Source organism: Sorex fumeus, unplaced genomic scaffold (genome assembly GCF_029834395.1).
Source record: "Sorex fumeus unplaced genomic scaffold, SorFum_2.1 ptg000122l, whole genome shotgun sequence".
Taxonomy (NCBI): Eukaryota; Metazoa; Chordata; class Mammalia; order Eulipotyphla; family Soricidae; genus Sorex; species Sorex fumeus.
This window is the reverse complement of record NW_026606179.1, coordinates 63,331,633-63,345,448: the sequence shown is the minus strand read 5'-3', so window position 1 is coordinate 63,345,448 and position 13,816 is coordinate 63,331,633. Positions and strand designations below refer to the sequence as shown.

At 63.8% G+C, this 13,816-nt stretch overlaps 1 protein-coding gene across 1 annotated transcript; it reads right to left on the bottom strand.

Moving 5' to 3' along the window:
* Positions 1–1,725: 1,725 nt before the first annotated feature.
* On the bottom strand, positions 1,726–12,692 carry CPNE7 (copine 7). The gene is made up of 15 exons (XM_056136158.1): positions 12,460–12,692; positions 11,574–11,756; positions 9,611–9,685; positions 9,446–9,520; positions 9,194–9,277; positions 9,032–9,121; positions 8,864–8,962; positions 8,589–8,675; positions 8,401–8,460; positions 7,966–8,099; positions 7,011–7,065; positions 6,837–6,888; positions 6,635–6,768; positions 2,540–2,776; positions 1,726–1,920 (listed from the first exon to the last, which is right to left on the bottom strand). Exons 1-15 carry the CDS (start codon positions 12,628–12,630, stop codon positions 1,726–1,728), a joined length of 1,731 nt encoding a protein of 576 aa, XP_055992133.1. The 5' UTR covers positions 12,631–12,692.
* Positions 12,693–13,816: the final 1,124 nt, after the last annotated feature.

The window sequence follows — 13,816 nt, the reverse complement described above, 5'->3', positions numbered from 1 at the left end:
CCTGCTGCCCTGCGGCTTGTGGGCAGGGACACAGGAGCGCGGGCCCACGGTGTCCACAGGCAGAAACACGGAATGGCAGCTCTGACTCACGGCAGCCCCTTGCCTGCACCTGGGTGGGGCTCGGTCAGGGGTCTCTGCAGGCCACTGGTGCCCAGAGTCAGTGTCCAGCAGAATTCTGTGGCCACGCCTGGGCCCCAGAGGTGCCTCAGCTCAAGGAGAAGGAAGGCAGCGGGCAGGGATGCCAGCGCCGTGTCCGAGCGCCCAGACGCCATGTGACACAGAGGGGGCCTGGCCCGGGCCGACGGGACAGTGTCCAGCCACTGGCCACCTGAATGCCTGCTAACTGCCCACCTGCCCAACATCTGGGGGGCGGCTAGTCCCAGAGGTGCCTCTTATGTCTGGGGACACTTCATGTGGCGGTCAGAGTCTGCAAGTCCTCCCTGGGCCCGGCTGGGTTCCTAACCAGAACCACACCTGGGTGGTGTGGGAGACCCTCAAGACCCCCAAACCAGGCCCACCCAGAGGCCCCGCGGCGGCCGAAGGGGACGGGTCAGACGCTCGTCCACTGCCCCCTGCTGGCGGTACTGGCGCACTGCATGGCAGAGCCGGCTGGGTAGGGCCAGCGTGGTCTGGGTGCAGCCAGGAAGCGGCCGGCTGCCTGCTGGAGGGGCTGGCCGGTGAGGCTGAGGCGCCCCACCCATCAGCCAGCAGCAGGCACAGGGCCCGACTGGCCCTCGCCGTCAGCTGCGGGGTTCTGGAGGCGGACTCTCCACCAGCCTCCCTGCAAGGCTGGCTGGGCTGGTGGGTGGGGCTGAAATCCACCGCCCTGCCTCCAGGCCCGCTGGCTCAAGAGAGCAGGTGAAGGGCAGAGTCTGTGGGAACCCACACGCGGATCCCTGCACAACAAGGAGACAGCTCCACCCTCCTGGGCCCTGTTTGGGGGCCCTGGCCTGGTGCCCCCGATCCGGGCAGGGGACCCCCCTCTTCTCAGTCCCCCTACAGCCCTTCCCCTTCCCCCAGACCCCAGACCCAGCCAGAGGTGGGGCACACTGCTGACCTCTCCCTGATGTCCAGAGAAGCAGGCGGAGCTGCTGTTCTCGGGCCACCCAGCCGAGACGGCCAGGCCTCCTGGAATCCCATGGTGGCCAGGTTACCATGGTGATGCCCATTATCTCTGCCTAACGGGAGATGAATCAGGAGCTAAAATTAGCCCCCAGGGAAGGAGGATGAGATTGGGGGCAGGGGCCGGGGCAGGGCCAGGGTAGCCCCCCAGGTGGAGGGTGGTTGGGGGGGAGACGGGCAGGTGCCTGGTTTTCCCCCAGACCTCGGACTTGAGGAGGAAACTCTCTAAAATCCGCCCAGGCCTGGAGGCTCCAGGAAGTGCTGGCCCTGACCCCCTGACGCAGCTGGGAGCCCCCCCTCACCCAGACAGCTCTAAGTGGGCTGCCTCAGGCCTGCCTCACTGAAGCGGCTTCTGTTCCTTGCCTGGGAGTGTGGCCACACAGGGTCAGGACAGAGACAGACACCAGAGTTGCACACACACTTTATTAGCTGAAGCAAGCAGATCTGGGGGGCTGGGAGGAGACAGACAGGCGGTGAGGAGCAGGCAGACCCCCAAGCCCACAGCTGCCCTGGGGACCCCCTAGCATCCCTGGCTGGGGCCCCCACATCTCCAGCCCCCTCCCTGGGGCTCCCCCAGGGCTGACCAGACAGCAGGCACAGGGGTCAGGGGTGGGCCGAGGCTGCGCGACTTGGGCTGCTGGGAGGTGGGGGATGGACGCCAGTGGCCCCTCCGGGCCCCGTGCCCACCGTGGCCTGCACGCGGGAGCCAAGGGGCGGCAGCCCTTTGTGGCTGTAGAAGTCCACCACCTGCTTGGGCACCTCGGCCAGCACACACTTGGCCAGTGCGGCAGGGGACGCCTGCAGGGAGGGGACAGCGGGCACAGCTAGGGGTCTGGGTCTCCTCGTCCCCACTGGGGACATGCCAGCCCATCCTGATGGCCAGAGAGCCTGGTGGAGGGTCCACAGCCCACAGCCCTGCCAGCAGGGAGCCACTGCCCAGCACCGACCCTGGGGCCCCCTCCCAGGGCTTCAAGCACAGAGAGGCAGAAGCAGGGCCCAGGGCCCATTCCCACAGGCAGCGAAACCACGTGTGTGCAAATGTGCATGCATGAATAACCTGTGTGCGCACGTGTCTCTATGCACCTGCATGTGCGCAGTACTGCCCTGTGCTTGTGTACATGTGTACACACGTCTGTGTCTATGCAGCTGCATGGGCATAGACATGTAACCCATGTGCCTGAGGGCATGCATGCCTTGTGCATGGGTCTTGTGCGTGCTCACACGTGCACGCACTGCTTTGTGTGCATGTGTGTCGGAGCACGGTTTCAAGCACACGTGTGTGTTCTGATAGGTGTTCATGTGTGGCCCCACATGCAGCCTTCAGGCCACACTCTGCAGCAAGAGGGCGGTGGCTGCAGGAGCCAGGCCTCCCTCCCTCCCTCCGTCCTGACCGCTCCCGACAGTGCTCTGCACTCACGTTCTTGAGCTCCCGGAAGGGCACGAACTGCACGATGTCTCTGAGCGCGGGCTCGCCCCGTGGGGACCGCAGCACGCCGTCGTCCCCGTCCAGGATCCGCATGTCCGTGAAGTCGGCGTTCCCCACGCCCACGATGATGATGGACATGGGCAGGTGGGAGGCGCGCACGATGGCCTCACGGGTGTCCGCCATGTCCGTGACCACGCCGTCGGTCAGGATGAGCAGGATGAAGTATTGCTGGGCACAGGAGGCGGCGGCTGCAGCCCCGGCCAGCAGCAGAAACCCCTGCCCCTGCCGGCTGGGGCGAGCTCAGACCTGCCGCCTCTTTGAAATGGCTCTGCTGCCCTCAGCTGGCCACTACCCCGTCAGTCACCAGCAGCCTCTCCCAGGCCAGAGTGCTGGGGTCCGACCCAGTCAGGACCCAGGTAGAGGGGGCTCCCTGAGGGCCAGGGGGCTCTACGCCACACAGCCTGGACTCGTTTCAAATGCAAATGCCTCAGTAAAAACACCCAGTGTGGGCTGGAGAGACGGCAGGGGTGGGGTGGGAGGACATGGCACTGGCCCTGCACGGGGCCAGCCCAGTACCACTCCCACACCGCAATGGTCCCCAGACATGACAGGGTCACGCCTGAGCACCCAGGTGGCTCCACCCCCACACGTAGATGATGAATAAAGATACTCGGGATGTTTCTGCAAACCTTAACCCAAAGAGAAGACAGGCTGCGGGCGAGCCCCAGGCCGGCTGCCCACTGGCCCAGCCTGCACGTGGCCCAGCCAGGCCAGCAGCCTCAGACCTCCTCCTGCAGGCCTGCCTGCCTCCCACACCCCCCAGTCAGGCTGTGGCCCCTGGACTCGTTCCACTCACCCACGGGGGGTGCCAAGCGCTGCTTCCTGCCAGCCTCCCTGCCCACACCATGTGTAGCAGCAGGGCACAATCGTATGGGGGATGCGAGGCCTGGAGTCACACGGTCCTGTCACCAGCACGCTCCAGGGACAGGGACTGCTCAGGGACCCTCCAAGGGCTTCTGAGGGCACAAGCACCCACAGGCAAGCCTGACTCCTGCCTGCAGGACACAGCAGTGGCACTGTCCCTGGGGCGGCGAGGCCGCAGGCTGCCAACAGCAGGGCACCGTCCTGTCCCGCCTCAGAGGTGCGTTGGGGTCCTGCTCATCTCTTGTGGGGCTTCAAACTCACACTGACAGTGAAACTCTGCTTGGGACTCACCCCCCATGAGCACTGGACACGCTGCCTGACGCCGTCCCTGATGGGCAGGGCTCTGCGCCAGAAGAGTGGCCACAAATCGTCAGTGGCAAGAAAGGGAGCTGGAATGTGCTGAGTATGCGGAAGCGCCCGGTGCAGACTTCCCGAGGAGCTAAAGCGACGTACGGCAGGTCGGGCACGTGCCTCACACACAGCTCTTGTGGGTTCTAGGCCTGGCACCTCGCATGGTCCCCTGAGCCCCACCAGGAGGTGATCCCTGAGCACAGAATCAGAAGTAAGCCCTGAGTACCACTGGGTTTAGCCCCCACCAAAAACTGCCCTTCAGGTTCTCTGTTATGATCTTACAAAGGTGATGTGGATCTCAGGGCACAAGCAGAAGTGACTGGGCAAAGGTCACACATTGTTGGGGCCAGAGAGATACTGCGGCGGGCAGGACACTTGCCTTGCATGCGGCTGACCCAGGTTCAATCCCCAACACCCTACTGGGTCCCCAGAGCCCTGCCAGGAGTGATCCTGACTGCAGAGCAGGAGTGAATTCTGACCACAGCTGAGTGTGATTGAACGCTCCCCCCCCACACACACAAGAGGTCAGAGTCAGACATTGTATCTTGCTCCCAGACGGTTCACCAGGCAACACGGGTGCACAAGAGTGCATTGTGTGAGTATTGTGCATGGATGTGTGCAAGTGTGTCTGTGCTCACGTATGCATAAGTGTGTGTACAAGTATACACATGGGTGCTGTGCATAAGTGTATGCAGGGATACGCAAGAGTGTCTGTATATAAGTGTGTACACACAAGTGTTTGTGTATGCATATGCTCACATGTATAGACATGAGTGTTAACGTACACAAGCATTGTGCGAGTGTGCAAATGTTAGTGTCACATGTGCTGTGTGCACAAGAGCTGCACTCCAGTGCATGTGTGAACAGGTTTGTACATGTGTATTGTGCATGCATGTGTTCAAGTGTGTTTGTGTGTGCACTGTATTGTGAACACGCTGTGGATGCGTGTGGTGTATGCCCATGCATAATGTCATACATTCTCCTAACTCTGAAAGAGCCTTGAATATGGCACTTTAAAAAAAAAATCTCAGGGCTAGGACGAAGAGACGTTCCTGGGGCCTGCTCGAGGCAACTGAAGAATAACAGGATGGTTGTGATTGATTGTGATCGTGCATATGTGTGCCGCTGGGTAGAAAAGCAGTATCCAATGGGAAACACAATACTAGTGCACAAGTTAAAAGCACATACAGATGAAGAGCACAAACTCAACCAGAGTCACAGTACAGCAGGGAGGGCATTTGCTGAGCCAGGTTTGATTCCCAGCATGCCACGTGGTCCCCAAGCACCGCCAGGAGTGATGGCTGAGTGTGGAGCCAGGAGTAAGGCCTGAGCCAACACTTGGTGTGGCCTCAACCCCCCTCCACCCCAAAAAAGGGGCATAAACTCCCAATAAGAGGATAGAAAGTTCCAGCTTGCAAAAGGCAACCTAGGTTTGATCCCTGTCACTGTCACCTCATATGGTCCCTCAAGCCTCCTAGGAGTGATCCCTGAGTGCAGAGCCAGGAATAAGCCCTTAGCACTGCTGAATGTGCCTCCACCCCCCCAAAAAAAGTTCCAGCTTGAGGGTTAAAGAGATAGTACAGTGGGTAGGGGACTTGCTCTGCTGCCAGGAGACCCAGGTTTGGTTCCCAGCAACCTGTATTGTCCCCTGAAGGCCTGCTAGGAGCAATGCCTGGACCACAGTTGCATATGGCCTGAAAAACAAAACGAAGCAAAATTTAAAAAGAGTAAGTTCCAGCTTGAGAAGGGATTGCACAGCATTGAGGATTTTCCTCATGACACTCAAGTGCACACTTCACAATGATTACCTCTGGAAAGTCATGCTGCGTGTTTTACCATAATACAAATAGTTGCCAAACTTGAAAAAAATGCATGTCCAGTCACAGTAGCCACGGACAGTGCAAGGCAGACATGCAGACTGAAATGCAGGGCACATGGGGCGGAACATGGGACACGAACATGAGACACAGCGTGGCAGATAAACAACCCGGAAGCAGCTAAAATCAGCAGGGAGCTGAGCAGAGAGCACGTGCCTGCAGGCCTGAGGGGAGCTGGACCCCACGGCCCTGTGACCCCCACGCCGAGGGCGAGACCAGGAACCAGCCCGCAGAGCCGTGGGATCAGGACGCCCTGTGGTGGGGACTTGAACACAAGGCGGCAAGTCCCCGCGGAACTCTGAGCAGGGGGCGGGGGCAGGGAGGTGCTGGCTGAGAGCAGGGCCTCCAGGTGGGCTCAGGCTAGGAACCGGGGGAAGGACGGCAAACCCCCTGTTCCTGCCCCTACAAAACTGAGGAGCTCCGGCCCCGCCCCACCCAACCACAGCACAAAGCCCTTCTGAAGCCCCGGCCTAGGACCAGCTCCCAGCCCCGCCCACTCCCCCAACCTCGCCCCTCCCGCTCAAGCCACGCCCCAGACCACGCCCCGTTTCTACCACGCCCACACCCAGCCACGCCCACGCACCGCAATGGCCACGCCCACACCCCAATCTCGGCCCCGCCCAGACACCCACCCTAATCAAGCCCTATATCCCCGCCCCCGCCCAGCCCCACCCTGGAGGCCACGCCCGTCCCAGCCACGCCCACCCCGGCCACGCCCTCACCCCAACCGTGCCCCTGCCCAGAGACCCGTCCTGCCCAAGGCCTGCCCCCGCCCCTGCGACGCCCCACCCTAGCCACGCCCCATTCTCACAGCCACGCCCCACCTTGGTGACACCTCACCTCCACTCACAGCCACGCCCCATCCTGGCCACGCCCATCTGGGGCCACGCCCCCGCACCCAGCCACGTCCTCAGACCTGCACCCCAACACTTACCGAGGCCTCCCTGCTGCACTCCTCAGCCGCGGCAGCGCGGGCCACCTTAGAGATGATGGGGGCCACGTTCGTGGGGCCATAGAGCTGGACCCTGGGCAGGCAGTTCCGGTAGGCGTCCACCACCCCCTGGATGCCTGTGGAGGCACAAGGTGAGCGCGGCCCACGGGGCACCCCGGCCCCCGCAGGCACGCACCTCCCGCACCTTCACACTCGTCGTCATCAGGGTTGAAGTTGATGGCAAAGTCGTGGGACACCTGGTGGGCACCGGAAGCTGCAGTGGAAGCGCCTCCCACCGCCTGCCCCTACAGACCCCTGGGGCCACGAGGAGGGGTTGCAAGGGAGGGTCTTGGCCAGGCCCCCTGGCTCGGCTTCCTACCTCGTATTTGGGGGGGATCCGTGCTCCAAACCCCAGAGCAGAGAACCTCTTGTCACTGCAGAGTGCAAACAGGGAACCACTGAGTCAGGCCCCCAGAATGTGCCCCAAGCAAGACCCCACCCAGTGCTGCATATTCCCACACAAGACGCTCACCCGCTCACCCAGTGCCATGCCCCCTACCCAGCACTGTGCCCTTACTGGGTGTCCGCGCAGGGTTGGCATCACAGTTATGCCACATGGAGAAACTGAGGCACAGAGCCATGAGGAGAGCCCCTGAGGGGTCACGCTCCAAGCTGTGTCTGCTACAGCCTAGCCACACTGCTGGGAGCCCCCAAGGGTGGGCTCAGCCATGGCCAAAGACATAAACAGGCCACACAAGAGTGACATGATAGGGTCCCTGGGGTCAGCCCTCTGACAAGACCCTCTGTGCTGCCTCACATGTGGGTGTGGGGTGTGGGTGTGGGTGGGGTGGGTGGAGATGTGGGTGGGGCGGAGGTGGAGAGGATGTGTGGGGCTGTGGTGTGTGTGGTGTGTGGGGAGTATGTGGGTGTGGTGGGGGCTGTGATGTAGGTGGGGTGTGGTGTGCGCTGTGCTGTGGGGCTGTGGTGTGTGTGGGCTGTGCTGTGGGGCTGTGGTGTGGGGAGGCTGTAGGGGGTATGTGGGTGTGGTGAGGCTGTGATGTGTGTGGGGTGTGGTGTGGGTCATGCTGTGGGACTGCAGTGTATGGTTGTGTGTGGGGCTGTGCTGTGGGGCTGCGGTGTATGTGGGTGTGTGTGGGCTGTGGTGGGCTGCGGGGTGTGGGGTGTAGTGGGGGCTGTGTACGCTGTGGTGGGGGCTGCGTGGTGTGTGAGGCTGTGCTGTGGGGCTGCGGTATGTGTGGGTGTGCGTGGGCTGTGGTGTGCGTGTGGGGTGTGGGCTGTGCTGTGGGGCGGGGCGGGGCGTGGCGGGCCGGTACCTGTCGTAGTCCTGGCAGACCTCGCCCACGGCCACCAGGGCCTGCAGGTACTCGTTGGGCTGGGTGGGGCTCATGTGGTGCAGGGAGCAGCTGCTCCGAGGGTCCCCGTTGGAGGCTGTGAAGTCGATGGCCACCTGCGGAGCCACCCCTGAGCTGGGCACCTGCCCGGTCGGGGGCAGCCAGGGGGCCCTCCCCGGGGAGCGAGTTCAGGGCCGGCTTCCTCCTGCCCTGGGCATGTGGGCAGCACGGCTCTGTCTGTCTCCGCCTTCCCCAGCTCTGCCCCCCAGGGCCCCCCTGGGTCAGGAGGGGACCCCGAGCAAGCTCAGTGCCTGGGAGCGTCCCCTGAAGGTGGTCTCACTGTGCCCTCCATGCACGCCCACTGCCCCCCGCCCCCACTCCCCTGCAGCCCCCCCAGCCGCCCCCTGCTGGGCTCACCGTGCAGTGGATCCGGCAGCCGCCCATGATGTAGTCCAGGAAGGAGTGGACCCTGTGCAGCTTCCAGACAGGGGTGTCAGCAGAGCCTGTCTCACCGGGTCCCCGGGCCCTGACCCTTCCCCCGGACCCCCAGAGAGCAAGGGATGGCCTAGAAGTCTGGGCGTCCCCTGTCTGCAGGCTCCACTCACCTTCAGCTGGGCCAAGATGACCACCCCGGAATTCTGGTAGTGACGCTTCTTCTGCTTGTACTTGGGGTTCACGCAGCCCCACTGCGCCTGGGATGGCATGAACAGAGCCCACCCCACGGGGGTCTGGGGAAGGCAGGGACCAAGCCCACCCCACGGGGGTCTGGGGGTGGCTGGGGCAGAGTGCCCCAGGGGTGTGCGGGGGGCAGGGGCAGAGCCCAGGCCGGCCGCTGCCTCTCAGGCAGGCAGAGCTCCGGGCTGCTGGCAGATGACCTCACCTGCCCGCCCTGGAACACCTGGCGCATCTCCTCCAGGGTGGTGGTGAATTCCCCAATGAAGTCGTGTTTGCCGCGGGAGTCATAGTCCCACACGAGAAACTGGAGAGCGAGAGGGACCCTCAGAGTCGCCTCTGCCCCGCGCGCCCCTCCCCGCGGCCCGGCGCCCACCTTGAGGGGTCGCGTCTCCTGGCAGCTGCACAAGGAGCTGAGGGTCACCTTGAATGGCTCCCACTCAGGGTTCAGGTTGTTCTTCACCACCTGGGGGGAGGGGCTAGCTGAGGGGCTGGGGGAAGCAGCCCAGGGAGGGGGTTGCTGGCCCCTGGAGCCCACCTCTGTGCGATACACCAGCTGCTCCGACCCGTCGTCATTGACCCGGAAGAGCTCCAGGAAGGGGTCCGACTTGCTGAAGAGGTCCTGGGGGTGGAGCAGAGTTGGCGAGGGCCCGCCTGACCCCCCTCGTCTCTGTGCACCCTGGGCCTGTGGGTGCGAGTGTGGGAGAGCAGGGGGCCCTGGGGACAGCCAGAACTGCGCCATCCTGTCCTGGGCCACCTGGCAGGGGCTGTCCACCCCTCTTGTCCGCACCTTGTCGTCCAGCTTGCTGGCCCGGAAACAGAACTCCACGAAGCCATTGTTCCCAGATATGTCCTCTGCGGTCACCTAGATAACGTGGGTTCAGCAGGGTGGACAGGCCTGTCCTTGCCCCGTCCCTCCCCGCCCCCGCCCAGGCTCAGCGGGCCCCGTCCGCACCGTGATGGTGGACTTCCCAGCCTTCCTGCCGAGCCTCAGCAGCAGCGGGAGGGTCAGCTTCTTCTGGGCCACGATCTGGGTCAGAACACGGGTCTGAGAAGGGACTCCTGCCTCAGCCTCCCTGCACACCCCCACCCCCAGAACCACGCGTGTCCCTGGGGCCAGGCACATGACACGGCGGATATCGGGGTGCAGAGAGGAAGTGAAACCCCCGGTCCCAGGTCAGCCCCCACATCACACAGGACAGCTCACTCCCGTCCTCTGCGGGGAAGTGGGCGGCAGCTTGGGAGTGTCACTTCCGGCAGGGGCTTCCCCCGTGCGGTCTCTAACCCCCAGCGAGAGGCCAGAAGGAAGGTGACTCCAGGACCGGCCAGTCCTGCCTCCATGGGCCTCCGCTCGCAGGCTGATATGACAAGTAGACCGACACGTTTCTGCACAGGGGTGCCAATACATGTGTTGTCATTGGCCCAACGTGGGTGCCTTGAGTGGATGTGTTGTGTGTGTTCATACACACGAGGACTGAAGTATCAGGCTTGTCCATGATGTGTGTGTACGTTGCTACATGGAGCTGCATGTGTGCATGTGTCTGCAGAAAACCGTGTGTGTTCACATGTGTCTGTGGGGAGCCATGGGGGTGTGTGCATGCGTGTCTGTGAGAGCAGTATGTGAGCACATGTGTTTGTGTGTGCATGTGTCTGTGAGAGCCGGGTGTGTGCATGTGTGTCTGTGAGAGCTGTGAGTGTGTGAGCACATGTGTCTGTGTGTGCACATGTGTCTGTGAGAGCCGGGAGTGTGTGCACGTGTCTTGAGAGCCAGGTGTGTGTATGCATGTGTGTTTGTGAGAGCCGGGCGTGTGTGTGAGAGCCAGGTGTGTGTGTGCACGTGTGTCTGTGTGAGAACCGGGAGTTTGTGTGCACAAGTGTCTGTAAGAGCCGGGCGTGTGTATGCACATGTGTCTGTGAGAGCTGTATGTGAGCACATGTGTCTGTGTGTGCACATGTATCTGTGAAAGCCATGTGTGTGTGTGTGTGTGTGCACATGTCTGTGAGAGCCCTGAGTGCGTCCATCTCTGCGTGTCTGTCTGGCTTGTGTCCTTGTGTGTCCACATTTGCTGAGCCTGTGAGCTCCTGAGGGGCGCACCGCCAACGCCACGGCGCCTCCTGTCTCAGCTCGGACCAGGCGGCAGTGGGATGAGCCAGGCAGGCCTCACGTCTGCCGAGAGGCTGACACAGAACATGCTGTGATTCACGGACACCAGCTCACCGTGCTGGAAAGCTCTGCGGGGAGGGAAGAATGTTCCAGCGGCCTGAGGTGCTCTGAATAGCTGCCCCTGGTCTGGAGGGGGGCTGCGGGTGGGGGCCAGTCTGGGGCAGAAGAGTCCCTCGGTCTGCCCTGGCTGTCTGGAACCAGCCTGTTGCCCTGTGGACCCAGCAGAGGGTGCCTGGGGCTGGACAATGGGAACTCGGGGACATGCCTGGCAGGCGGGGCTGTCCTGGACACAGGCTGCAAGAGGACAAGCAGGTGTGTGCCGCGTCTGCAGGCAGGGGCTGTGCAGGGAGGGCTTGGCTGGTCCTCCCTGAGGGTGAGGCGCAATACTTTAGGGCCACACCCAGCTCACTGCCCCACAGGGCACCCAGAGGGAGCCCCACCCAGAGCTCTTTCCCAAGGATACAAATTCTTGAAAATTACAAATCTAGGGGTCCAGGGCGACAGTATAGCAGGCAGGGTGCTTGCCCTGCACACAGCCAACATGGCTCCATCTCCAGCACCATGTGCGGTTCCGAGCCCACCAGACTGATCCCTGACACAGAGCCAGGAATAAGCCCTGAGCACCACCGGGTGTAACACTCCCCCCCCCAAAAAAAAGTAAAATAATAGTAGCTTTCAGAGAGGCAGCATGAACCAGGCATAGCTGGGGCTCTCAGCCCCTGGGCCCAGCCCACCTGCCCGAGAGCCTGCCCACCTGTCCCAGAGTACACTCCATGCTCCCCAGGAAGTCATCATCCACACAGCCCGGGGTGCCAGCCCCGTGGGTGTCGTACACCTCAAAGCGCAGCCTCTGCACCTCCTCGAAGAAATAGTCCAGCGTAAAGGCCTTGGAGAAGACGGGGTGCAGGCAGCTCCGGACGACCTCCGTTCTGTCCACCTGTGAGCAGCCAGGGCGAGGACATGTCGGGTCTCAGTGCCCCTCTGTCCAGCGGGTCCCCTTCCCCAGCAGGGGCGGTATCTGTCTGCCCTTGTGCCCCATCACTACACTGCTTCAGGACATCACAGATGGGGCTGCGGTGGGCTCAGGGACCCTGCAGGGGGCACCCACGGTTGGCGTTTCTCCCAGCACCATGGGGTCAGCACCCCCTTTGATGCAGCACATGCCAGCGGGTGGGTATCACACAAACGCCCGCACCCCGGAGGAACCTTGCCCCCGGACCGCCTGAGGACGCCGTTGTGGCCCCTGGTCAGCCCAGGAGTCCCTCAAGGCCCTCCCCCCAGGCCCTCCCACCTGCCAGGGGTGCTGGGTGGCAGGGACCCCAACGAAGGACAGCTCCTCCAGCTGCAGCCCTGCCTCTCCCTTTGTGCAGACCCCGCTGTCACGCTGACCGGCAGGGGCGGGGGTCGCGCCACAAGCTTGGCCCCGCCTGCCTACCACACACACACACACACACACACACACACACACACACACACACACACACACGGGCCGGCTCGGCTCTGATGGGCACAGGGCGCTGCCGAACCTCAGGACCTGGCAGAGGCCCTGGGGGTCACTAAGCCGCGGGGCGGCGGGGTCCGGGTCCCCCGGCGCGGCCCCCTCACCTGCATCCCTCGGGACCCCCGCGCCCCGCGCCCACCTGCGCCCACTGGCTCTGGCCGTGCAGCAGCAGCACCACGCTGGGGTCCGACTTGGTGAGCGGGTCGCGGTCCAGCAGGTGCCGGCAGCTCAGCCGCAGCTCCACCCTGGAGGCGCGGGGCGCGGGCACCCCCGGGGGCACCCCCGCACCCCGCGCCGCGCTGGCGCTCATGCTGGGCGCTGCGGACCCACCGGCCGGCGCCGCCCGGGAGTGACGGCCGCACGCGTGGCCGCTCCCCGCACGCCCGCGGGAGGGGCCACACGTGGGGGGGCGGGGCGGGGGCGGGGCCTGGTCGGGCCGGGGCCGGGGCGGGGCCTCACGTGGCGGGGCGGGGCCACGCGTGGCTCGGGGCGGGGCTGGAGGCGGGGCGGGGCCACACGTGCTCCGGGCGCGGGGCTTGAGGGGCGGGGGCGGGGCTGGAGGCGGGGACGGGGCGGGAACACACGTGACTCGGGGCGGGGCGGGGCGGGGCGGGGCTGGAGGCGGAGGGGCGGGGCGGGAACACGCGGGGCAGGGGATAGAGGGGGAGACCCCAGGAGGGTGCCAACCGAGGAGGGGGCAGGCGGCAGAAGGGGGCACAGCGAAGGAGGGACAGCGGAGGGGGGACACAGCTGGGGGGGACTAGGCCCTGGAGGACCCAGCTGGGACGGGGTCTGAGGAAACAGTGGCAGGTTCCGGTCAGAGGCTCTCAGGTGCCTCTGAGATGGGTTTGGGGACACACCACACCTGGCGGTGCTCAGGGATCACTCCCGGCGGGGGTCACAGGGATCATTCACGGCGGACTCTGAGATCACTCCCTAGAGAGCCTCAGGGATCACTCCCTGGAAGGGCTCAGGGAATACTTCCTAGAGGGGCTCAGGGATCACTCCCTAGAGGGGCTCAGGGATCACTCCCTAGAGGAGTTCAGGGATCACTCCCTAGAGGGGCTCAGGGATCAATCCCGGAGGGGCTCAGGGATCACTCCCTAGAGAGGCTCAGGGATCACTCCCTAGAGGGGCTCAGGGATCACTCCTGGCTGGGCTCAGGGATCACTTCCTAGAGGGGCTCAAGGATCACTCCCTAGAGAGGCTCAGGGATCACTCCCGACGGGGCTCAGGGATCACTCCCTAGAGAGGCTCAGGGATCACTCCCTAGAGGGGCTCAGGGATCACTCCTGGCTGGGCTCAGGGATCACTTCCTAGAGGGGCTCAAGGATCACTCCCTAGAGAGGCTCAGGGATCACTCCCGACGGGGCTCAGGGATCACTCCCAGCAGGGTTCTGGGATCACTCCCTAGAGAGGCTCGGGGATCACTCCCGGCGGGGCTCAGGGGAGCGCAGAGGGGCAGTTTCAGCACCGACTTCCTTCTCTCAGCCCCG

Coding starts and splice junctions, on each gene's coding strand:
- CPNE7 (XM_056136158.1), bottom strand. CDS start 12,630: ATGAGCGCCAGCGCGGCGCGGGGTGCGGGGGTGCCCCCGGGGGTGCCC. Junction 9,278..9,445: donor CCAGCAAGCTGGACGACAAG/GTGCGGACAAGA, acceptor CTCCACCCCCAG/GACCTCTTCAGCAAGTCGGA. Junction 8,100..8,400: donor GCTGCCGGATCCACTGCACG/GTGAGCCCAGCA, acceptor GTGGCTCCGCAG/GTGGCCATCGACTTCACAGC.